Source organism: Hibiscus syriacus, unplaced genomic scaffold (genome assembly GCF_006381635.1).
Source record: "Hibiscus syriacus cultivar Baekdansim isolate YM2019G1 unplaced genomic scaffold, ASM638163v2 tig00116937_pilon, whole genome shotgun sequence".
Taxonomy (NCBI): domain Eukaryota; kingdom Viridiplantae; phylum Streptophyta; class Magnoliopsida; order Malvales; family Malvaceae; genus Hibiscus; species Hibiscus syriacus.
Window position 1 is genome coordinate 1,114,491 of NW_024063475.1, and position 27,456 is coordinate 1,141,946.

At 36.5% G+C, this 27,456-nt stretch overlaps 1 protein-coding gene across 1 annotated transcript; it reads right to left on the minus strand.

Moving 5' to 3' along the window:
* Window positions 1-25,882, minus strand: LOC120188035 (pentatricopeptide repeat-containing protein At2g41720-like). The gene is made up of 9 exons (XM_039191585.1): window positions 25,425-25,882; window positions 24,916-25,088; window positions 3,823-3,928; window positions 2,196-3,305; window positions 1,998-2,103; window positions 1,432-1,636; window positions 743-875; window positions 464-568; window positions 1-210 (listed from the first exon to the last, which is right to left on the minus strand). Exons 1-9 carry the CDS (start codon window positions 25,797-25,799, stop codon window positions 49-51), a joined length of 2,475 nt encoding a protein of 824 aa, XP_039047516.1. The 5' UTR covers window positions 25,800-25,882; the 3' UTR covers window positions 1-48.
* Window positions 25,883-27,456: the final 1,574 nt, after the last annotated feature.

Sequence of the window (27,456 nt, forward strand, 5' to 3'; positions counted from 1 at the left end):
ACCAATCTACGAATACTACTCTCAGAATCAAAATGTTGTAAATAGAAACTAAATTAATGTTTCACATGCCCGGAATAATTTCAGATTACCTAGTCTTTCTTGTATTTTATCTGCATATTCAACCCCACAACCTTTCTGTGAAAAGGAGACAATATCAACAAACATCCCCTTCGAAGGTTGAATTCCGGCATCTTCCATCCACTGAAGAACCTGCACAGAGATTTTCCAAGGAGGTTTGTGTCATATAATGTAGCACCATTGCGGCAAAAGTAAGAAGTTTTAGGACTTGGGTCACCAAAATCAAAGGCCATTCAGATATCAAACATGTAGCCATCATTCATGCCAAAATTTTAAATTATAAAAATAGATGAATCCATATCATTTACAACATTTATCTAAGATAATCTGTGGTGTAGGTTGAAGGTTGATAGAAAATGGTTAAGAGCTAATACAGAAGTATAACCTCAATATATTTCCGCCAATTTCCAGCTGCCAATAGATTTTTCAACAAGATTGAGTAGGTACTAAAGTTGACTGGAACACCAGATGATATTATCTTGTAAAACAGCTGCACGTGTCCAAATAAAAAATAGAAGGCAAATTAGGATATGCAAGATAAGAATAATCAACCACCGCGACGATCTTTAACCTTAGTGATATAACTTGATAACTTTCAAGTCCTTCAGAGAGACCCGAAACATAAACTTTGGTTACATAAATAAATATTAAGGAAATCAAGTACCTTCATCATAGATTCAATTTTTCCACTCCTCCCAAGCAGATGAAGAAGCTGATGCAAAAGCCCAATGGAAACTGAAGCGAGCCAAGGCTCCATTAGTTTGATCAGGTCAAGCGTGGTCTTCCAATCTTGTAAACTTGATTCAAACTCCCAATGTTAGTTTATAGAAAGTAGATGAAGCAGACTGACTTTCATGTAAAAAGGGGGGGGGGTATTTATCTGAAAGCTTCAAAGCAAGTGAAATTAGACAGTTGAAGGAAAAACAACACAATTAGATGATGCAGGATAATCCAATTTTATATTTAGACATGAAACAAACAAGGCGACATCGGTAGATATAAGATTACATATCACACTATTGCTTTGATATTGTACAGGTCAAGTGACATCCGATTTGGCTCCGGCAAAAACTAGTCATTTCTTCTATCTATGTTCCCCCTTTTAAAATGCAAAAAGGATAAAATTGGGTGTCAATATAAGTGGCTACACTGGATTCATTATCCTCAAATTCTGGAACTTCTTCAAAAGTTAATTTTCCTCTGCTACAAGACTATAAATTAGAAAGATCTGCATCTGCTGAAAGCAAGCAAAGCGGGAGGGAAGAAAAAACAACCCTAAAGAATATTGTTTGAAAAAGGGGCAAAAAATTAATGAAACATGTTTCTTTCAGAAAATATAGACATGGAACTTACATGCTACAAGCTGATACCATTTCAAATAAAACAGCATCGTTTAAAGGAATTACTTTCTCTCTTATATACTCTCCTAAAACAAGAACCTTGGTTGGTTGTCCTCCTTTGTTAAAAGCTTGCATTAGAGCTGAACATGCTATAGAATCTGGTTGGATATCATTTTCTTCCATCTCCGGAAAAAGTGCAGAAGCCTTTGCCCAATTTTCTGAAGCATTACAAAGCACCAAGTTTTAGTTGTCATAGACGTTGTTTTTCCAGCAAAAGAAGAGATACTTATGAACAAATTGAACATATTATCATGAGAAATAACCAGTTTTGATGCAGCTTTAAATAATTTCCAAGTAAAAGTAAACAAAGTTATTTAGATAAAGTTAACCCATAAATAACAAAGGACTAAGCTAACAAAGTACTATGAAATCAATCAAAAGACGTCCAGGTATAGAATGGAAGACAATTTAAGAAAAGATCAGAGAAGATAATAAAAATAACATTGGCAAAAACTCCCTCATTTAGTCTCCACATTTGCAGTTTCCTAGTAGTAAACATAAGTGTATTGTACAACTTACCTGCAGCATTGTAAGAATGCAGCATTGCAGTATATGCAACAACATCAGGACTACAACCAGCAACCTTCATGATGTTGAACATTGATTCAGCTTCAGCAACTTGGCCCTGAAATGTGTATTCAAAGAAAATAAATAAGAAAACATGTCCCTCAAGTTGTATACCAACAACTAAAAAGCACACCGTGCTGAAGCACCTGCCTGTTTACTATGGACACAGATAAGAGAAGAGTAGACCTCCTTGGTTAAGGGAATTTTTAAACCAACCATGTCATCAAGAAACCCAAGTGCCTCGTTATATTTGGACAGTTTACAGCAACCACTTATCAATACTGTAAAAGTAACAGAATCTGCTATGACTTTCCTTTTCCTCATGGATTTGTACAAAGCCAAAGCCTTCTCAAACTCTCCCACATTCATATAACTTCCAATTGCTGAATTGTAGGCAACTGTATTCAGTTTGATACCTCGCAACTCTGCTGCTGACAGCACAGCATCAATATTCACTTTTTGCCCACAGCGTCCACAGGCAGCTAAAAGGGTGCAAATTGAGACAATGTTTGCCTCAATCCCATCTTGCTCCATTTGACGCAAGACTTCCACAGCCTCGGCTAATAATCCATTGGATCCATAAGCATCAATCAATGCATTATAACTTACAAGATTAGGTTTGCAATTCTCTCTCTTCATCATACCAAAGACATCCCTAGCTTTTTCAGGTAATTGTGATCTTCCATAAGCATTAAGTAAAGAAGTATAAGAAACAACATCTGGACGGAAACCATTTTGTTTTATCTGGTCAAAAACAGCAACTGCTTCTCTACTCATTCCATGTGAAGCATATGCAGCCATTAGTGTGTTATATGAAACAATATTGGGTCTTATACCTTCTGCAAGCATTGTATTGAACACAGACTTACAATTTTCCATCTGTCCACTAACAGAGTACAGGTGAATGATGCTGGTGAATGTAACAACGTCCGGGCGGCAATCTTCTCTTTCCTCTCTCATGGAATTAAATATATCAATAGCCTTTTCATATTGTCCAAGCTTCACCAGGCATTTTATCACAATATTGAGGGTAGTTGTGTCAGGGCGAATATGTGTCCCTTTCATCAGTTCAAAATAAGACAAAGCTTTTGAATACTGGGCCCCACTCTTATATGCAGACAATACAATGTTGTGTGTCACCAGATCTGGCCCAACTCCATTTTCTGTCATTTTCTTGCAAACCTTCAGAGCCTCTCTCCAGTTTCCACTGGATCCACAAGCATTTATCAAGTTGTTATAAGTTGATCGACTTGGAGGGATCTGCACATATACAGTAGGGTCAAAAACATCCCTGGTTGAAAGATGTAAAATTTCGAAGAAGTGGGAAAAGAAAGTAGGGCAAGAATAGTTGCCAAACAGAACTCTTAAATCCCTCTAAATTTCCATTATTCTCGTATAACATGTCATGATATGTGCAACTCAAATGAATTTACAAACTAAAAAATGTGAATCAAAGCACATGACCAATAACAAATCAAGCAAAGCAGTCTACTAAATCAACCAGGGGAAGAAAATATGAAAAGTACAGTTTACTGACACCAAAGTTATATCAATCATAACAATAGTTATATGGACAAATAGATAATAATAGAGGCATTCTGTGGATGTTGTTTAACCATAAAAATAATCACAGTGACAATCACAAGATAATGAAGGCACCATGCAGTAGCGCAAACATTTTCCATGCACTATGATTTCAGGTGAAAAGAACAAAAATATCCTCAAATCAAGTTATTCCCACTAAGACTCATTAGGGAAGAAAAATACAAATACATACAGCTGCACTAAGCATGTCTTCCATTATATTCATAGCCCAACGCCATTGACCAGCTTGACCATGTGCATGGATAAGAGCATTGTATGTCTCAACATCAGGTTTGCACCTACACCAGAGATATTACGGGATTATTATATCACACAAATTTAAATAAAATTATTGAATGGAAAACCATAAGATGCTTTAAAGAATAATATGCATAATTTCCGAGGATATTACAAGCCTATTGCTTAGAAAGCTATAATCTCCAAACCTAACAATATATGCAAATATCATGTTAGTGTTAGCCCTACAAATCAATCTATCACTTGCTTTACAACACTATTTAAGTCATTTCTTTTTTAATAAGATTTGAAGGCCTCGTTAAAACCCCCCTTCTTGATTAATGGAGCTCGTAAAAGCTCCTTAATCAGTGAAAGGAGGAAAAGAGTGCCTAAGATTTCATTAAACATAAAGAAAGTTACAATAGAAATACAATACACCAAAACACCCTTTACAGGAACTAAAAACCATAAGACAACCGTAAACAACAACACAAAAATCAGCCTATTCCAGCCTTAGCTAAGGCATCTAGTTAGTTGTCCTAGCAACCCATCTAACGACACCCTCAAAAGCTCTAAGCCTATCAACTATGTCTTTAACAATAAAAGCATACACATCTGGACATAAATCAACATTCTTAATCCAATCCACTACCACCCTGCTATCGCTCTCGATAATCAACCGATCCTTAACAATCCCTTGAAAAGAGACAAAGAAGGATAAACCCCTTCGAATAGCTTTAAGCTCCATCAGTGTAGGAGGACCCGAACCAGAAGACTCATTGAAAGAGCCTAAAATTGAACCATAATGATCTCTTAAAAATCCACTAAGACCACTTTTCTTCCAGTCGCAACTAGTTGCAGCATCAACATTCAATTTAATGAAGCCCTTAGTAGAAGGGAACCAAGGGATCTTAGATAAAATATCTTTATTGTAGGATGAACAAGAATCCCCTAGGGAATGATCAGAAATGAGAGAATCCTTAGGGATAGAAATCTCCTTATACTTTGCTAAAAACCAAGAAGCAAGCCTAAATTTTGCTAAGAAAAATAATTCTGTCTGATCTAACTTACCCCCTTCGAAAACTATATCATTCCTGACTTTCCAAATGGTCCAAAGAACAGCCCCCAGGTTAAATGACCATATAGCAGAATTAGTCCCAAGCTAGAAGAAAAATCTTGGCATTTGCGTGAAAAACAAAACTGAGCCTCCAAAACTTCATAAATCTATTCCATAAGGACCACACAACTGAACAAGTAAAGAATAAATGTGTGGAAGACTCCTCCACCAGCTTACAAAGAGGACATAGAACATCTTCAATACCCTGAACCCCTCTTTTAACCAGTTCATTCTTAACTGTCGGCCTCTGAAGAACAACTTGCCACATAAAGGATTCCACTCTTGGAGGAAGCAAACCCCTCCAAATTATATTTTCTAGAAATGAACCTCCTTCGAACTTGAAGAACACAACTTAACACAAGAGCTAACAGAATACACACCATCCCCATTGCCTTTCCATATCAAAACATCACTGGAATCTTTAGAAAGAGAGTAATTTGAAATGATAACCATCAGATTAGACCATTGTTCAAGCTCCCAATCATTTAAATTCCTTCTCACTTGAACATCCCAAATCCAGCCCATAGAACGATTTTCCTTCAAAATAACTTTGTCTTGTCGGTTTGTTCCCTTTTTGTTTTAATCTTTGCCTCTTTGGTGAGTCTTGATTTTGAACTACTGATAATCGATATGCTCTCTCTCTTGATTTTTTGGGTGTAAATTTAGGCTTTCTTACTATTTTGGCAGTAATGGTGGAATAGCGTTAATAGCGTCCCGTTATTGACGCTATTGACCGTTACCCGTTAGATTACGGACGCGATGGACTGCTGTCGACGTGAATCTGATACCCACCGTGAAATTCATTAATATTGGTTTCGGACGACGACGCTACCGCGAAATAGCGGCCGCTATAGCGTTTGTGGTCCACTTTTTGAATCCCTGCATTTCCATAATAGCGTTCTGTTCATGTTATTGAGATTTCGAACACCCAAACCTCCCTCATTCTTTAATTTACACACATTGGACCAATTAATCCATGTATATTGTTTTTCCATTACCCCCTCCCCATAAGAAATTAGACATGATAGAATTGAGGGTTTTGTAAACCGAGGCTAGAATCTTAAACATCGACAGAAAATAAGTAGGAAGCGAGCATAGGATCGACTTGACCAATACCAATCTCCCTGCTAGTGACAGAGTAAATGCCTTCCAACCAGCTAGTTTCTTATGAAAATTTTGAACCACCAAATCCCAAAGAGCTGATGAATTCCTAATAGCACCAAGGGGAAGTCCTAGGTAATCTGAAGGAAAAGACCCAACTGAACAACCAATAGACTCTGCCCACTCCTGAACAACCTCTTAAGATAAGTTAATTCCAAACAGTTTGCTTTTCTTTAGATTTAATTGAAGATCAGACATAACTTCAAACACTATAAGAACCCTCTTCACGTTCAAAATCTGCATCTTCGAAGCTCCACAAAATATGATAAGATCATCAGCAAATTGCAAATGTGATAAATTAAAAGACCCGTCCTCCCTACCTATAACCATTCCAGAAAATAACCCCTCAGAAACTGCCTTCAGAAGTAATAAATTAAGCAGTTCCCCTACTAAATTAAACAATGGAGACAAGGAACAACCCTGTCGAAGACCTTTTACCATTGGGAATTCCTCAGAGGGAACTCCATTGACCAATAAACAGAAGCTGTAGTAACACATGTCCTTATCCAACCAATCCATCTGGATCCAAAACCCATCTTCTCTATTACCTTAAACAAAATAGGCCAATCAATTGAATCATAAGCCTTCTTGAAGTCAACCTTGAAAACGCAGCCCTTGAGCCCTTTTTTCCTCCAAAAAGCAATTCCCTCGTTAGCAATGAGAGAACAATCCAAAATTTGACGACCAGGAATGAAAGCAAATTGTGTCGGGCTAATGATGTCTCTGATGCAACTTCTTAACCTCCTGGAAAGACACTTAGATAAGATCTTGTATACCCCTCCTACTAAGCTTATAGGTCTATAGTCATCTAAACCTCCAATGTTAGAGCCCTTGGGAATAAGGGTAATGAAAGTATGGTTGATACCATGCTCCCAATCTTTCCCCAAGTAGAAGTTGTGGAAAAATTTCAGAATGTCTTCCTTAAGGACAGGCTAGAACCTTTTGAAAAACCCCAAAATTTAATCCATCTGGCCCCAGAATTTGTTGCTATTACACGACTTTAATGTCTCCCAAATTTCTTCCTCGGAAAATTACTTTTCTAAAAGTAGAATTTGCTCCAAAAAAAATCCTAGAAAAAGTCAACCTTATATCATCCACTTCCAAGGTAGACCGAACATTAAAGATTTTAAAAAAGTGATCTGTAACAGTGGCCTTGATAACAGTTGGGTCTTGGATAATATATCCCTCAACTTTTAGAGCATTCATAGCATTTATTTTTCTTCTAACTGAAGCACAAGTATGAAAAAATCTAGTATTTCGATCCCCATCATATACCCACTTTATTCTGGAGTTCTGATGCCAAATCTGCTCCTCTATCCTGTGAAGTCTCCATAATTCTGATTGACAGACATTCAACTCTGCTACTATCCCATCATCGCTTACATCTTGCAAATTCTAGACCTCCTCCTTTAATTTGTGAATCTTCCTTTCTAATTCTGTAATTGATGCTCCTGGAAACTGATTTCTCTTCCCAGCCCACCTTTTTATGGCTAATTTCGAACTCTTCAGAATGCTCAAAATTCCAGCTTTCCTATGCTTTTTCTTGCAATATGAAATTGTAGAACTGACCACTTCCTCAAAACCATCTTCCTCCATCAAATAATTAAAGAGTCTAAAAGGTTTTTTATCCCAATTAACTCCTCCATTCTCAAGCATTATAGCATTATGATCTGACACAGACCTGGGAAGTAATAATTGAACAATATAAGGAAAAGCAGCCATGAATTGACCATGCACCAAAAACCTATCCAACCTTACAAATGTGGGAATATCTTGGTTATTACACCAAGTGAACCTACCTCCATTCAAAGGTAGATCAATTAATCTTGATTGTTGAATAAATTGATTGAAAATTCCCATTGAATTTCTGTTCTGAGCTCTGCCAACCTTCTCATCCTCACACAAGTAAACATTGAAGTCTCCTCCCGCACAAACAGGAAGACTGTCCAGAAATGAACAAGCTTAACTCTTCAAAAAAAACTTGCTTTCTCATCATCCACTGAAGGACCATAAACATTAATGAATCCACATCTAAATTTATTAGAACGGAATTTTCCTGAAACAACAATAAAACTCCTATTAATATACTAATTTTCCAGCTCAAAAACATTATCATCCCAGCAACATAATAACCCCCTGAAGAACCAACAGTTGGAGATTCAATAAAACCTTAAAGAATATTCAACCCACTTCTTATAAAAAAAAGATCTTTGTATCTTCTCAGATTTAGTTTCTTGCAACCAAAGAAAAGAAAGAGATATCTTAGAGACTAATCTCTGAACAGCCCGCTCTTTTTTTTCTAAACCCCTTACATTCCATGAAATTATGAGGAATTTTTCCTTCATCATTAATAATTCAACAATCTGAATGCCCCCATAAAACTCCTTAATTGACCAGATTCACGCCTTTCTCCAGATTAATGATTTTTTCCAAAAAGGACGTCTTCCCTTGCTTGAAAGAAACCCCCATTAGCTTACTTATTTGCCAAGTAGCTAAAGCTTCCTCCAAAAGACCCGAAAAAACTGAAGAGGAAGCTGTTGAGATACTGATTTGTTCTAATGATTCCCTTAACAGAATTCTTTTAGCTCTTCTATTCAAAAATCCAGATTTGAAATTAGAACTATCTCCTTCTGAAAACCATCCTTCAAACTCACTGTCCAAGCTTCTAACAACTGAATTTCTATTTGTGCTACGTTCCACACTGAATCGGATGTTCGAAACTGCTGACAAACTAACATGTTGGACTGCTCTCAAGGTCTGATCTTTTGCCTTCTGAATGTCTAAAGCATTCTCTCTAACAGGTATAATATTCTGACCATTACCAAACCAATATTTTCTCTCCCTAGACCTTTTATAGACCCTTTTATAGCTGCCCATTCTTCTCCTCTCTAAAAGCTCACTCTTTGTAGATAACGAGCTTTTAGACCGATAAAACGATCTACCCCATGAATTACTCTGTGTAAAATCTAAATTGGGTTCTATCAACATTAATTCAGTATTTTGAGCCTTAATTCCAGCACCACCAGTCGATTCTGAATTAAAGTTGAACCCCTTGTTTTATTTCTCTTTACTGCCAGGCTCAACCGATTTCATGTTCTGAATCATTTTCCCAAATTCATTAATTTTAAATGTTGGCCCAGAGGGAATTACCTTTGAAACTATCAACCCAGGCTGCTCATTATCTTCTAAGTTGGGCCTGTGACCCATCCGCCGAAATATTTGAATTTCTAATTCCCAATCCAACAAACTCCCCCACTTTGATACTCTCAACCTTCTGAAAATCTGATAACCTGCTTTTAATGCACTTCCCATCTTTGGTAAACCTTGGAAAGTGTTGTTCCCCACCAACTTCAACAAAACTGTAAGCTGCTCCCTGGTCAAACCACATGTCGACCCTCTGACGAATTTTCTCTGTTGATCTTCCTCAACATTCCTCATTTTCTGACTCCTCTCTGTCTTCTTCTTCCTCAGACATCAGCTCATCAAAATGTTTCCCAACTGCTCTGACCACCAGAGATTTACTAAAAAAAGGTTTTGAAGATTCATGCACCAATCCGATTTTAATACTCACTTTGTAAGATCTACGATATGAATCAAGAGTAATCACTTCTGGGACATCAAAAGGGCTAGCTACCCTAATTAAAACTCTCGCCGTCGTGAGATCTTCCCTGTTTTTAGTGGAATCATGGATGTCTACCATCATTCCCCATCTCACTGCTATTCGTTCCAAAAAAGTCATTTCAGCATAAGAGAGGACCCCAAATGATGCAAACACGTTTTCAACTATAAGGGGAGTACTCTTGAACATCCTTTTAATGCATTTACTTTATAATAACCTTATAATATATACTATTATATTACATATCATTCTAAGGATATTAGTTATGAAGTTAAAGAATAACTTAGTATAAATACATCTTACACATTGTTATTTTAATATGTTAAGCATGTTAGGATAGCTATATAATTATATTATGCATGATTATAACATATACATCAAGGCAGCATACTTATAATGCATTTCATTAGTTCATTTTGCATTCATATTAGCTCTTAGGCTTTATACCTTACCTTACACATATTAAGAGATGATATAATTAGCTCATGACATTCAAACTTAGCTCACATTACCATAATCAAACATGGCAGAAAGGTAATTAGCTCATATTAGCTCAATACCATGGAATTACCTTGTTTCCTTGCACATGTAGGTACATTGGAGCATAATAAATGTTGAGGTAGCTTGGTGAATGATTTGGACGTCATATGCAGCTCACAAACAGCTTACAAAGTAAAAGGCAGCTCATGGAACACTAAGGGAAGCTCGATTCAGCTGGAGGAGCTTAAGGCTAGATAAACTTAGCTAGTTGGACTATTTGGAGCTGAGTTGCCAAAAGTGATGTCAAAGGTAGCTGAACATAATGTTAAGGAGCTCACAAGGACTTAGCTAGGAATCTTGTTCACAAACAGCCCATTTTTGCTAGCTAGCTCCACAACTCAAGCTAGCTTGGAGGAGACACATGCACGCCCAAGAGAGAGAACATGACCAGCCATCATCCCATACACAAGGCTGCACCACAAGGCTCCCTAGAACACCCATGTGCGTGCCATATGACCAGCCCCCATGTGCTGTGCATATGATCTCATTTAGGCGCCAAGATGAAGAGCCATTTAACCATTCGGCCAAGCATCATCTCCTCTCCCATTTGGCGCCAATTTGAAAGGATACAAGTGTTATTCGGCCAAGGATCATTTCCCTCCATCAAGGGCCGAACCATCATCTCTTTTAGCATTTAAATTATGTCTTTATAGGGAGATACATGGGCTGGCCGAACCATTAGGTCTCTATTCGGCTATGCCCCTCCATTTCCTATAAATAGGAAAGCATTCATCATTTGTAATCAGACATTTTATTTTAATTGAAGTGAGATTTTTCTCTTTCTTAAGTCTTGGTGACTTTTTATCGACTTATCAAGTATTTTATACTTGTGACGTCAACCCTCTTCTTTCATCTTGATACTTCTGATTCCTAGTTCATATAACTAGTGGGTCAAAGTACTTAACACCACCCCTTGAAGAAACAATATAAAGATTGGGTCTTTGCTCTCTATAGCATTGGTTCTTCTTTGAGCGTTCTTCAAGATACTATCCTCACAACCATCCTTTTGTTTCATCTCCATAACCATAACCATTTCAATCATCTTCCGCTTCCATCTCTCATTTATTAAATAGCCTACCTATTAAACCATACGTTTACCACCCTTATCCATTCTGTTTTGAGCCATTCACTTGTGCAGGTTGTTTTGCTTCCTTCCTAGATCCACAATCAAACGAGAATGTAGAATTACCATACATCAAGCGGTAATCAGAGCTTTGGTGGAAGAAAGCAACGTGCAACAACAACAATAAAATACAAAAAGAAGTGCAAGTGAAGTGCAAAGTGAAAGAAATCAAGAAAAATCCAGCAAAGAAAATTAAAGCACTCAAAAGAAGAAATTGAAAGCACTCAAAAAGAAGAAAAAGAAAGAAAGAAAAGTTGAAAGCACTCATCAACAATTCTCATCACCAAGCCATTCAAGTAAGCCTTTGATTGTGGTGATAGAAGGTTGTGAAGTGACTTGTGTAAGTAACCCTTTTGTTTCTCTTCTTTCTATTTCTAAGCCACCATTTCATTATATTTGTTTTTCCTTCATACTAACCTTTTTGCAGCCGACGTCAAACAAGTAAAATTTACTTGATATAGTCTTGAGTAAAAGTTTTCTAAAACTTGACAAGAGAATCGAGAGGAAAAAGGTTGGAGCGTGTGTGAGTTTAGAAGAGGACAAGTAAAAGCCATTAAAGTCCTAGAGTGCAAACACGAGCGGATTGAGTGACATCAAGTTTCCTTGGAGTGACTCGTGAGGCTTTGTGAGAGTATATTCTGGTAAGGTCTTTTACACATCTTATTCTTTTCTTATTTCACTAACCATGTCTCGGAGTTCAGGACGATCCCCATAAAGAGAAAACCCTAACTTACAAACACAAGCTGTTATGCACGAAATGGCAAGATTGTTGAAATTAGAATTGGAGCCTTTGCAAGATCGTATGGATCAATTAGAAGCATCTTTAGGCAACCGGAGAGTAAACCGCCATAGAATGGAAGAAGACTTAGAAGAGGAAGAGGCTGAAGTAACATCAATAGCAAGGAGAGATGTTCATCGAAATCAAAATGACAACTTCAGCAACATCAAAGTGACTATTCCTCCATTTTAAGGACGAACTGATCCAGAAGCCTATCTTGATTGGGTAATCAAAATTGAACACATTTTTGAATGCCAAAACTATACGGAGCAAAAGAAGGTTAGGCTTGTTGCTATGGAATTCGTGGACTATGCCTTAGTTTGGTGGGACCAATTGGTGAGTTCAAGAAGACGAAATGGTGAACGTCCCATCACAACATGGGATGAAATGAAGGCCATTATGAGGAAAAGGTTTGTTTCTACTCACTATCACCGAGATCTTTATCATAAATTAAAAAATTTGAAACAAGGAAGCAAGAACGTTAAAGATTATTTCAAAGAAATAGAGATTGCCATGATCCGAGCCAATGTGGATGAAGATAGAGAAGCAACAATGGCAAGATTCTTATCTGGCCTAAATCTTGATATTGCTAACCTTGTTGAACTTCAACATTATGTAGAGATTGAAGAAATGGTGCATGTGGCCATGAAAATTGAAAGACAACTCAAAAGGAAATCCTACACTAGGAGCAGTCCAAACTCGGCCACCAAATAGAAGCAAGAACCTATTACTTTCCGAAAGCAAACTCCAGTCCAAACAAAGGATCGTACAGAGGTACCTAAAACTACACAAGTGGGTGAATCTAGCAAGGGTAAAGAAAAGCAAACCAGCACTTTTGAGAGATCAAGAGACATCAACTGTTTCAAGTGTTTTGGAAAAGGACATATTACTAGTCAATGTCCCAACCGAAATACCATGATGATGCTTGACAATGGAGATATTGTATCAGATTCTGATGAGCCTATTTTTGACGAGGAACCTGAAACAATACAAGAAGAAGAAACGGAAGAAAATGCAGATCATGGTGAGATGCTTGTTTCAAAGAGGTGCCTATAATCACAAACATCCCAAGATGATATTCAGAGAAACAATATCTTTCATACAAGATGCCATGTCAAGGATAAGGTTTGTACAATGATCATCGATGGAGGAAGTTGCACAAACGTAGCCAGCACTCTTATGGTTGAAAAACTTGGATTGGCAACGTCAAAACATCATACTCCATATAAACTCCAATGGCTCAATGAAGGAGGTGAGTTAAATATTACCAAACAGGTTCTAATTCCTTTCTCAGTTGGTAGGTACAAGGACGAGGTACTTTGTGACATTGTCCCTATGCATGCTAGCCACATCTTACTTGGGAGACCATGGCAGTATGACAAAAGGGCCATTCATGATTGTTTTCACAATCAATACACTTTTAAGCATGATGGACTCAAGGTGACCTTGATGCCTTTAACGCCAAAAGAAGTACAACAGGATCAATTGCATATGCGAAAGAGTGTACAAGCATGGAGCAAAGACAAAACTCCGACGAAAAATGAAGAGGAACTAAACAAGAAACCAAACTTCTTCATAGAGATACATGATGGTTCAATACTAGAAAATGAAGGGTCATCTACGAAAAGTGGTGATGTTTGGGACTTAAAGTCACAACTCTTCGCCAATGATTTTAATCTACAAAAGGTAAGTACCCCTTCATATGAAACCTTTTCTCTCTTCACTTTTCAGGACAATTCACGTGAAAGGTCACTTCCAAAAGGGATATCCCTAGATAAAGATCATTCCCAAAAGGTACATGTTGGTAAATCATATTCCAAAGAAAGGCCTAAAGGGAAATCTTACAAAAGAGTATATAATGGAAGAACACAAATGTTCAAAGGATACTTTCTTTTAGCAAAGAGGCGTGAAGCTATGCAAGGACATAATGGACTCGATTTGAGGACAAATCGCCCTAAAGAAGGGGGGATGATGCAAGCACGTTTTCAACTATAAAGGGAGTACTCTTGAACATCCTTTTAATGCATTTACTTTATAATAACCTTATAATACATACTATTATATTACATATCATTCTAAGGATATTAGTTATGAAGTTAAAGAATAACTTAGTATGAATACATCTTACACATTGTTATTTTAATATGTTAAGCATGTTAGGATAGCTATATAATTATATTATGCATGATTATAACATATACATCAAGGCAGCATACTTATAATGCATTTCATTAGTTCATTTTGCATTCATAAAAGCTCTTAGGCTTTATACCTTACCTTACACATATTAGGAGATGATATAATTAGCTCATGACATTCAAACTTAGCTCACATTACCATAATCAAACATGGCAGCAAGGTAATTAGCTCAATACCATGAAATTACCTTGTTTCCTTGCACATGTAGGTACATTGGAGCATAATAAACGTTGAGGTAGCTTGGTGAATGATTTGGACGTCATATGCAGCTCACAAACAGCTTACAAAGTAAAAGGCAGCTCATGGAACACTAAGGGAAGCTCGATTCAGCTGGAGGAGCTTAAGGCTAGCTAAACTTAGCTAGTTGGACTATTTGGAGCTGAGTTGCCAAAAGTGATGTCAAAGGTAGCTGAACATAATGTTAAGGAGCTCACAAGGACTTAGCTAGGAAGCTTGTTCACAAACAGCCCATGTTTGCTAGTTAGCTCCACAACTCAAGCTAGCTTGGAGGAGACACATGCACGCCCAAGAGAGAGAACATGACCAGCCATCATCCCATGCACAAGGCTGCACCACAAGGCTCCCTAGACCACCCATGTGCGTGCCATATAACCAGCCCCCATGTGCCGTGCATATGATCTCATTTAGGCGCCAAGATGAAGAGCCATTTAACCATTCGACCAAGCATCATCTCCTCTCCCATTTGGCGCCAATTTGAAGGGATACAAGTGTTATTCGTCCAAGGATCATTTCCCTCCATCAAGGGCCGAACCATCATCTCTTTTAGCATTTAAATTATATCTTTATAGGGAGATACATGGGTTGGCCGAACCATTATGTCTCTATTCGGCTATGCCCTTCCATTTCCTATAAATAGGAAAGCATTCATCATTTGTAATCAGACCTTTTATTTTAATTGAAGTGAGATTTTTCTCTTTCTTAAGTCTTGGTGACTTTTTATCGACTTATCAAGTATTTTATACTTGTGACGTCAACCCTCTTCTTTCATCTTGATACTTCTGATTCCTAGTTCATATAACTAGTGGGTCAAAGTACTTAACACCACCCCTTGAAGAAATAATATAAAGATTGGGTCTTTGCTCTCTATAGCATTGGTTCTTCTTTGAGCGTTCTTCAAGATACTATCCTCACAACCATCCTTTTGTTTCATCTCCATAACCATAACAATTTCAATCATCTTCCGCTTCCATCTCTCATTTATTAAATAGCCTACCTATTAAACCATACGTTTACCACCCTTATCCATTCTGTTTTGAGCCATTCACTTGTACAAGTTGTTTTGCTTCCTTCCTAGATCCACAATCAAACGAGAAGGTAGAATTACCTTACATCACCAAATAGCTTGACCTGGAAGAAAGTCATTGGAACTCCATCTTCATTCAGTAAAGGAGCCAATCCATCAAACCAGTATCCTATTTCATCTTTCTTCTTTATCCATACCTCCATCATCTCTTTATAAGATTTAAAAGTAACTGCAGAAGAGTTCCAGACATAGCCCCAGCTAGCAATCTGGATATCATAACCTTCATTCATTAGAGCCTTCTGAACTAACTCTAACTCAAAGTGATGTTTAATGATCCCCGTTAATGACCTTTTAACCCAACTCGAGCTCTCAGAAGGAATATGCATTTGCAAAATGTTTTTCTTAGTTTTCTCCCTGTGAATCCCATCAGAGGATAACTCCCTCATCCCAATGCACTACTACTCATTCTGTTTGTCTATAAAGCATCTTTATATGTTCTATCATCCCTTAAAGTCCTACTGGAATCATCCATCTGTTTAGACTTTGAAGTTTCTGCTGGACTCGGATTTGGAACCATCTTCAATGGACTATTCTTCTCCACTATCCTTGAACGAACATCCCTATATCATTCAACTCCAACTGTAATCCTCCTCCCGTCTATTAATGAACCATTTAAATTAACTATTGCCCTTTTCAAACCTGCTTCACTTCCAAACTGCACAAAAACAAAGGTGGAGAATTTGTATTTTGGGTTTCTTGTTTCTTTTGGAATGAAAACTCTTTCAACAGGTCCAAAAGATAAAAACAATTCCCTTAATGCACATCGTGACACTCTCCTACTGAGATTATCCACAAAAGCCTTCCAAACCTCATCAGAATCCACCTTTCCTCTCTCTACTTTTCTCTCTCTACTTCTCTCTCTCTCTCTCTCATGTTTCTTTCGTAAAAAAACTCGAAATGTTATATCACACCTATTTAAGTCATTTCATGTAATGTAAATTATAAATTTCTTTAGATAATTATGATATTATTGTATACGTAGGTGTTTTATTATAAATTTTTTTAATAACTCACGTGGTTAAGCACATGGGACACAAACAGCTCGCAGAGGAATTGTACTGTATCACAATCGTTGAGTTGGTATAAATTAAATGCATGTTTCTAAAAACATTCTTCATCATTGTATTGTCAAGAGAATACATTCACAGTGCTTAGAGACTAGGATAAATGTATGCAATTGGTTCCATAAGTTCAAGCATGGAGATATTTAAAGATAACATAAGGGTGAGTGAAATGTTGACAAGTTCACGGAACATGACTCGCTATGACAATTCCTTCGCTATGACAATTCCTCTTGGTATTTCACTCATGTGCGTATAGAAATACTAGTGTCAATTGTGCAACTAATACTTTGACTTATTACATCAGGTCGTCTTATGGATTATGATACTTTGATTTTATCACAAACGGTTTCCAAGAAGGGATGCCAAAGGTAGAGTGATTTTGGATATGACATGACTCATACGAAAATGGATGACTTATCCCAAGAGAATTCATTCTCCAAAGTGGTGTGATTGAAATATGCATATATATCATTTTCTAGCTTGTATCAACTCATTCAGTCCTTGGCAAAGGCAGTACTTATGGAGTTAATAGTTAACACAGAAGCTATAAGCCTAATATGAAAAAGGTTTAAGAGTGGACAGTGCACCATCCTATTACCTTCTCCTGAATACTTAATGAAGGGATCGATATTACAAGGCTTATCAAGACACTTTGACTCTTTTGGCATTAGGGTAGCCACGATGCATTCTTAGATGTTTTACTTATTGGTTTATAGATAAATTTATTCTTATCATAATTAATTTTATTTATTGCCAATATGTTAGCCATACATATAAAGATGATTTATAAAAACTAAAATAGGGATCGACTTAACTGTTAGGTAGAAAAATAAATCCATGCATTTAATTGGTTTATGTGCAAAAGGACCAAAATTTGGCTAGCACTTGAGTCTTGACCAAGTTAATTACACATAATATTACTATAAATTCTAAAATGGAGATTAAGGGTGTGCCACTTGGGTAAGGTTTTCTCTCCTGCTTTTCTTCTTTTTCCCATAACATTAAAGCAGCAAATGAAATTGCTTCTCTTCCATTCAGCCATTGAAGAATACAGTATATATGCATAAAACCTGTTCCTTTTTAGATATTATTTTGTGTTGATATGCTAAAACACATAAGAATGACCATTAGAGGTCTTGACTTTGCATAAAATATATTCTTTTTCAGATATTGTTTTATGTTGATCAGCTAAAACACATAAAACTGATCATTGGAGTTCTCGACTTTAATGTATGGCATTTCCACTGAGATTTACTGGTATCATATGTTCCTGTTTATTCTTGTTATTTTAGATCATATAAGCCAAGCCTCCCAACATATCAGACTCTAGAAACTAGATACAAACAAGACTTCCTCTTTACTTTCAGCACTTTACAATTAAGCACCCAATCTAAAACAATTAGAAGTGGAGAGGCCAAATTGGACATAAAACCTAAGGAAACCCAATACTAAATAGAAGTGGGATAATACTACTTAACATTCCACCTCACGCATAGCTCAACCAGAGTCTTCAAGTGGACAACAGAATTATCAACCATACACGGAGTTAGGTAGGACCACAAACAACCTGGAATTTGATATCATGTAAAGTACCAATCTAAAATCTATTAGTGGTAGGTAGAGACACCCAAGTTGAATATAAGACCACAAGAAGCGCAATACTTAATAGAAGAGGGATAAAAACAGTTAATATTTACAAACACACTTTACTGACCATCTTTATTATAAACTAAAAAGGGAAATATGATGGGTATTAATCTTCTTAAGGCATAAAGGCCTTCTGAAAAAAATGTTTCTTTGAGAAAAAAATATAACGGTACTAGAGAAAGGAATAATAATACTGAAGGAATGATTCCATTTGGTAGACATGTTACTTGCAAAGTGAGAACATTCCATCTATGGAATATAGATACAAGCATCCAAAAAAAATCTAGTTGGTAAAAGGATCTATCTTGGCTAGGAAACTACTTTGCTCCCTTCAAAAACCTCCTAATTTACATCTCTCCTTGTAAGACTTTAGTAAGATATCCAGATCATCATCATCTCATAATTCTTTGCATGATTTCTACATTTAAAACGATGCATTTCAAACAACTCCTATGCTACTAATGGGAGGCTATAGACAATGTCATTATTAACTTCCAATTAAAGCAACAAAAGTTGTACTTTCTTTTGAACCATTATATGTTGTTTCCATTTGCAAAGAAAGGATTTTGAAACAAACCTTTAACATTAATGATTTCTCCGTATTAAATTGTTATTTCTAACTCACTAGTTAGACTGAATTATTAAGTTCATGAAAAGAATCTTTAAGTTCTCGTTAAACCATTTTCCTACAGAAGGGACTAAATATGATATATACAATAGACAATTTTACATTTAAACTTCTATCATGTGGTTTTACTGATTCAGATAGTCATATACTTGTATAGCTTTAAACTTCTAACAACATGATGAAGCATTCGGCGAATCTGCAATGCCCCATAGTTACTTAAAGATAATCAATTTGGAATGAAGTTCATCATGGAGCTTTAGAATTTATTTTCATCAATCTAGATCTCAATTCATATTTCCAGGTTCTACCCATTATGGTTCCATGGTCATTAGTAGGAAAGCAACCCACCAAAATGTTTAGAATATTCTATGAAAGTTTAAAACTAATTGAGATCTGATGCCAATTGAGCTATTGTAGTGATGCAATCTATAGCTGTAGCTCTATTAGAAGAAATTTGTAACCCCCAGACCGATGCGGGTAGCCCGATTCGATCTGAGAAGTCACATTAGGGCCACCGGAGCGACCCACTGTAAAAATGGCGGAAAATTTAAAACTTTTTTTTTAAAACATGTAACTTATAAAATGATTTATCAGTGTGCAGAAATAAAACAGATTTTCAGACTCGTATATAAAACAGAATACAATTACATGCCCCCTAATCACATGTACCATACTCTGCAACAACACCGGAAGAACTCCCTTACTGAAGTCGATAGATGCACTGGTACAATTCTTTTAACCTGAAAAGGTGAGTAATAGAATGAGCTTCGAAAAGCTCAGTAATACAGAACTGTCAGATGATGCTGAAAAATGTGCAGATACATATAAACATATTTTCCTTATTGGTTCAGATATTTACAGATTTTTATACTGAGCAGGGATCCTACTGATATTTCAGGTGCTAACGGACAATGAGCTTTCAGTTCAGATAAATAATTCGGATGATTGAGTTCAGGAGTTTAGAATAGGTTTTCTAGTGTGTTCCCGAAAAATTCAGTAAAAAGATACAGATCTTTTAAAACATATATATATATACCCCCATCCGTTCACATCATAAATGTGTAGGTTCCCCAGAACCATACACCCAACCGCACATGCCATTTAGACCCTGAGCACAAAGCCGAGGAGTCTGCAGATAATCTTCCTCCAACAATAAACCCCCAGATAAAACATTTCTCCGTCGGTAAACGGAGTTATCAGAAATCAAAACATAATTCAGATCAGATATCAGAACAGAATCCAGGTTAGGACTCAGAACAGATTTCAGATCAGATGTCAAAACATAATTCAAATCAGAAATCAGATAAAATATTCATATAAGTAAGGAACACACTAGAGTTTCCAAATATTATTTAGAGATACAGGATAATCTTATCGGGCAGAGAAACACAAATCTTTAGTTTAACGATAGAATATTGAAATTTAGAATCACTATTGGAATAGTTCATTAACTGACAGAATCATCAATTATTCAGAATGTGAATTATCAGGATCATATCTTATTCTGACAGTTTTCAGAAGTTGTACGTAATCAGAAGGGTATTCAGAATCCTTTATATCCATGTCAATTGATCGGATAATCGAACAACTTGATAACGAAGATTCAGAACCTTAACAATTTATATCCACTGGTCAATTCATTTCCCTTCCAGGGTATTTACTTTTTAATACCACAAATTCTTGTTCATAGATCACCTTCAGAATCATCGCTGAATAGATCTTCCAATGATCTTTATTTCATTTCCAAGCTTCCACGATATCATGAAATACTGACGTGCTTGATTTGTAGTTCATGTTCCATAAGGACAGTACATCTTATAAACTCATCAAAATTTCCAGACTTATCCAATTCACTTACTTAATCCTCGATCATTGAGGTTACTTAGCTTATTTAGCAGTCAAATTCATTCCAGTTACTTCGGGGTTTTTCAGAGTAATTTAGACGTTACTGAATTTTAGATACATGTTGTACTTCCATTCCATTCGATTTGGTCTTCATGGTTGATTTGACTAACAAACGTCCAATTCATAGTACTGAATGCGATCTAGAGTTGAGTTGAGTTGAATACTTCCAAAATTATCATCGAGCCAAACTTAAGAAGACGAACACGCATTCTAGTAATATCTATGCTATTTAGGTATTGACATAGATTTAGGGTTGATCTACTCACTTAAGTTGTTTTCCATTACTTTTAAAGGTATGCCAATACCTATGTTTATTTGGATTCCTTAATTAATCCAAGGCATTACTTGGTATAGGTCATGAGGGTATTTTGGTAATTTTGGTATTTAGTTTTATTCCATTCATTTCAGAGCTCGAGGATATCCAATCATTCCTGAGCTTGGTGATAATCTTGGGTCATTTCCATTACAGGGGTATTTTGGTCATTTTACAGATCTACGGTATTTCAATCTTTTCCTTCCATCCGATCTTATTATTTAATTCAATCTTATCATTTACTTCAGTCATTTCGAACAATTCTGACAGCAGAATACCCCCGATAAATTACTCTTCAAGTATTTAATCATTATTCGAATATTTTCAGGTCAAGTGTCTTCTCAGACTTTACAAACGGAATATTAGAAATTTTCCTGCACTAAGTCGGGATCTTAACAATTAAATCCGTACTTAATCGAGTTAAGTACGAATCCTCTAAGTATTTTCTCATTCAGAGTCATCTCAGACTATTCTATCTCTTAAGGGCATTTCCGTAATTTCTTAACCAGATAAGTTTGATATTAGCTCTTAACGAAAATAATATAATTTAGAGATCCTATGATTAATTGCTTTCTTGAACACTCTCTGATCTTGAAATAATTCCCTTAACACACTTCTAGTATCTTGCATAAACCCTCTTGGGGTTAAAAACCGGTTATCCATAATTTCTAAGTATAACTATCATTTCTTATGCACATCAATGTATTTATCGTATCAATATGTCTTTTCAGATTTATTAATCCACTTCTAGGGACAATTCTTATCATTTTCCAATATAAGGGTAATTTCGTATTTTTACCATACTGAAGTATTCTCATAATTTCCCATCCAAGTACCTTTAACATTTAACCTTTGATGATATAAAATATAATTTACAAATCCATGTCTGATTTCTTTATCACTATTCACAAACTTGTAATTTAATTCTAACAATCTTTCAATCTCTTATATTAGTCATTCGATCCGTATTCAGTTATAGAATTTCTACCACATTCATATCGAGTGAATAAATTATTCAACTCCACAAAAGTGACCAACATTATCTTATTCATGCATTTACCAATATCAACATGTTCCATAAAGCATAAAGAGGTAGTAAAGTATTACCTCGATTTCCGTGTAATACTGATCGACCATAAAAATTCCATTCGAACACCTTTGATCTTCAATTCAACTTCCAATATTTCCTCGGATCCATATAAACAGAAATTATATCAGAAACGGAGCTTAATTACGATAAACGGATCGAATCGGGTGATAAATCAGTGAAATACGGCTTACCGGTTTTGAATTTGGCGAAACGGACTTCGGATTCGGATTCAGGACGTCAAAAACATAAAATATGACTTTTCGGAAATTTGGAATTTTCGGTCAAAATCAAAGTCAACGGGTTTGACCGGCAATTTCGAGGCCTTCGGGTTCGAATTTCAAAAAACGGACAGCGGAATCGGATTCGGAACGTCGAAAAATGTCAGGATAGGTATACTCGGTCGAAGTCAAAGGTCGTTTAATGCCCGGTCAAAGACAGTCAAAGTTTTGGTCAACAGTGGTCAACGTCGGTCAACGGTCAACGGGTCAACGGTCAACGGTTCGGGTCGGGTCAACGGGTTGGGTCGAGTTGTGACCGGTCAAACCGGTCAAAACAGTTCCAAAACCGGCCAAACCGGTCACTTTTTCCTCCCCCACGCGCAGTGGCGGCGCGTGGGGGGCGCGTGAACAGTGATAAAATCCCGGAAAAATTTCTAAAAATTATTTTGAGCGATTTCGAGATACTTACAAAGCTCGGTTCACAATTTTGAACGGCGGAGAGCTCGATTTCAACAAATCGGAAACTTTGACCGCCTCACCTCCTCACGCGCCGCCGTCGACGGAGACCAAGGATGACACCGGCGAACTCGGAATGATGCAATGAACACGATGGTGCGGGAGGTGTCGTAAACGGATGACCCGATCGTCGTGAATCGATGAAAAACCAACTAAAACCGAGTTATTACCGACGATACTTCCGACTGAAATTCACGACAAACGACGATGATTCACGACGAAAGGTTTGAGGGGTTTTGTTCCTCAGTTGACAACGAACACGATGGTGGTTTCGGCTCGTCGTTTGGAGGTCGGACGGCGAGTAGATCAGAGTTGGAAGTTGGTGACCGGGAGAGGAATTATGAGCATTTTCTGCAGAAAATGCACGGGAAATGGGGTTATATTAACTCCTAAAGAAAAATGGTTAAATCATGAGTTTAGCCACTGAATTTCCTGTACTTCTTAAAACAGTCTGCCAACTTTGAAATTTTACAATTTAATCCACTGTTTCTTTCAAAAATACCAATTAAATCCACCACTTTATAATTTCTTAAATTTAGCCCCTAAATTGGGGTGTTACAATTCTCCCCCTCCTTAAAAGAATTTCGTCCTCGAAATTCATTCATGTCACATAATTGCATAAATGAAACATTCATCAACTCTTCCATATCTTCGAGTAGTTTTTTATAGAAACACAGATCATTCACTAATCCTTAACCAGTTGAGTATACATTCTCATCAGAACTTTTCCTCATTTCAATAAAAGAATCTGAATGAAAATTTTCTCGAGTAATCAATCTCTTCAGAATTCTCCCTCAGTCCAAGTAAATAATCAAAACAACTTTATCCTTGTGAAATCAATTCAGCTTTGGTTTCGTGAATAGGCTCGTAGAGCAGCAGCATATCTCAAATTTTATATCTGGAGTCGAGTCAGAATTTCTCAGATGAATAACTCTCACATGGCTAAGGCACTTTACTGCGTTTAGACAGATGTTACTGGTATTCCTTTTTGTACAAGTATAGCCTTAACATATAAAACTTTGGTTTACTCGCTAAAGATAGGGACTCAGTCCTGGAGTTCCGGCTCAAAGAGGTACGATTACAGTCTAGGGGCATGTACTGATCAGACATATTTTGAAATTCGACCGGCCGGTCTATCTTAAAATTTTTTGACTCAAACCATAGCTCTGATACCACTAAATGTAACCCTCCAGACCGATGCGGGTAGCCCGATTCGATCTGAGAAGTCACATTAGGGCCACCGGAGCGACCCACTGTAAAAATGGCGGAAAATTTAAAACTTATTTTTTAAAACATGTAACTTATAAAATGATTTATCAGTGTGCAGAAATAAAACAGATTTTTCAGACTCGTATATAAAACAAAATACAATTACATGCCCCCTAATCACATGTACCATACTCTGCAACAACACCGGAAGAACTCCCTTACTGAAGTCGATAGATGCACTGGTACAATTCTTTTAACCTGAAAATGTGAGTAATAGAATGAGCTTCGAAAAGCTCAGTAATACAGAACTATCAGATGATGCTGAAAAATGTGCAGATACAGATAAACATATTTTCCTTATTGGTTCAGATATTTACAGATTTTTATACTGAGCAGGGATCCTACTGATATTTCAGGTGCTAACAAACAATGAACTTTCAGTTCAGATATTTGCAAATTGATTCCTGTCCACTAACCAATCTATAAACATCATGAGATACAAATGAAAAAAGTTTTGCATAAAGTTTGAACATAGTTTATTTAATTTAGAAATCACACAATTTATTCTATATAAGATCAAACAAACAGATAGCGTTACCTCCACTTCTGCATTTCAAAGAACAAACCCCTTGCTTGATCTGTCCGTTTATGTCTAGCAAGTAATCTTATCATCATATTGTAGATATCGGTTCGTGCACAGTAATTCTTCTGATTCTTCATCCACTCAAATACTTTTATACTATGTTCAATTGCACCCCTTTGAGTCAATTCCTGCCAAAACACCATCAAAATCACTCAACAAATACAATTTCAACCGTTAGTCTCTAATTATCCCGAGGCTCCGAGGTTTTTACTTTTGTATCTGCCTTTTTTTAAAATTATTAAAAAAAATGTAAGTGAAAAATGCAACAAATTCAAACATAATTTATTTCCTATGAATTAAAAGGGGAAAAAACATTTTTCGTTATATAATGTTTTAAAAAAAATTTAACGTTGACTTGTTAAAATTTCTAAACTTCTATTAGAAATATCAAAAGTAAATTCTGGTTTTCTGTGTTTAAAACTTAATAAACTTGAAGTGTGGTAAAGCAAAAGAATGTGGCGTACCTTGACGAGGAAGGGGAAATTTTTCCTAGCAAAACGACCAACCCAGCGGCTCAATAACGGTTCGACATTTTCCCAATGATTGAGCTCCAGAACTCGGTCGACCACCTCAGATATGGTCCAGTCCTTCTGGAAGAGGTCGCCTTCGACACGCAAACGATAGCGTTTAGGGATATCGGCCTTCCGGAGTCCACTCAAACGAGTGGAAACCTCATGGTGGCCATTGTCGTAGTCGACAAAGCTGGACCGGTGCTCCTCGAAAGCGGTGTCGTTCTTGCGTTTCTTGCATAGGATAAGAGATCTGTGGGCAGAGGAGTGAGCAGAAGCGGGGGAGTTGAGTGGGAATTGGATAGGGAGCGAATGGGATAGAGTGGTCATTTCAGAGGAGAGTGGAAGTTGATAACATTAAACCCCTCCTTCCAAGCTCCATTTTATCATTTTGCCATCTCCTTGTGAATGTGGAATACAATTCCACCACCCTTAATTGTTGTCTGTGTAAATGGCGATTGAAATATGAATATTTTTTTCTTTTGTTATAATAAATTAGTTATTTAATTATTAATAATTGACATCTCATAAATAGAAGGTTGATATGACATTTTATGCTCATCATCGTACTTCTACCATCCGGCGTTTAACTTGTAGAAATTTTCTTCGTGACGATCATGGTTTTCAGAACCGATCATGTTATCGGTTTATTGATTCAACCGGTTGAATTGGTTCGATTGGTCGGAAGAGCCGGACGACGTCATAATTATTTAAAAAATTAAATAAAAATACTAAAAATATTTAATCAAAAATAATTTTTTATATCAAAAAGTCATATTCAAAGCAAGTCATAACATATATAAGTTAAAAATCATAAAATCAAGTGAAACAAAATAATTCAAATTAACTACAACATAATATTTAAGGTAAAACATATTAAATAATAAATATAATTATATAACTATATTTAAAAAATAAATTTGGGGTTAAAAAAATCATAACAAAATTATATAACTATAATTATATAACTATTCTTTCACTTCAATCAAGCTCAAATTTTAGGCTTCAATCGAGCTTCTAATTTTTTTTTGAGTTCAAGCCTTTCTGAGTTCAAGTTTCAATATTATATTTCGAGTTTGAGTTGAACTTGATAATTTTTAGTTTGTGAGTTTGAGTTGAGTTGAGCTTACTTTTAAAGTTTTCAAGTTCGAGTCGAGCTCAGCAATACTCGAGTTCGACTTAACTCGTTTAACAAACGACGTTGTTTGGTTTAATTTTTTAAAAAAACAAAAATCCCGGTTTTTATCAGTGTTTTCCGGTTTTCAACCGGTCCGATTCGAACGGTTCAGCGGTTCTGGCCGGTTCACTAATACCGGTTCAACCGATTTAGATTGAACCGGATTAAACAACGATTCCCGGTTGAACCGATTGAACCGACCGGTCCGGTCCGATTTTCAAAATAGAGGTGACGATAAGTCTCCACCCTAACCCTCTCAATACCACCCTTAACCACCTTAACTAAAACCCTTCTCCCCTCTCATTCTTCCTAAAATCATATCTTCTCCCCTCTCGACCCATCACCTAAATTGAATTGCCAACACCTCTTACCCTTAACTGTCAAACCCTCTACACTCGTCCACAATGTTTTCGTGCCAATAGCCCATCGACCGTATGCCCCACCATCTTGGTTGTCTCGTACGTACTACCAACCTTGTAAACATGTTCCCCTTTATCGAATCTAGTTAGAGATGTAAACTCGAGAATTCAATTTCTCAAATCTACACCTACAGACGTTTGACATAGAAATAGTCAGCGAGAAAGATGAATTAAGTTCCGATACTTCGAGTATTCTTAATTTTTATGTACCAGAGCAAAGGGGAAAAAACTACCAACTTTACAAAATAAAGGTTGAAATCTCTTTCCCCTACTTCATAGCATACAAAACTGAACAAGCTAACAAAATACACGTGTTTGGATCACTACACTTTCTCAAATGTTCAATTGATCTTTGAGGGTTATTGTTGTCGGAGTGGGAAAAGGTCAAGCC

Bases quoted from the DNA above. Each gene is read 5' to 3' on its own strand.
- LOC120188035 (XM_039191585.1), bottom strand. From the start codon at position 25,799: ATGACCACTCTATCCCATTCGCTCCCTATCCAATTCCCACTCAACTCC. The intron at 25,089-25,424 runs GTACGCCACATT...GTGTTTTGGCAG, and splicing joins ATTTCCCCTTCCTCGTCAAG to GAATTGACTCAAAGGGGTGC. The intron at 876-1,431 runs GTAAGTTCCATG...GTTTGAATCAAG, and splicing joins ATGGTATCAGCTTGTAGCAT to TTTACAAGATTGGAAGACCA.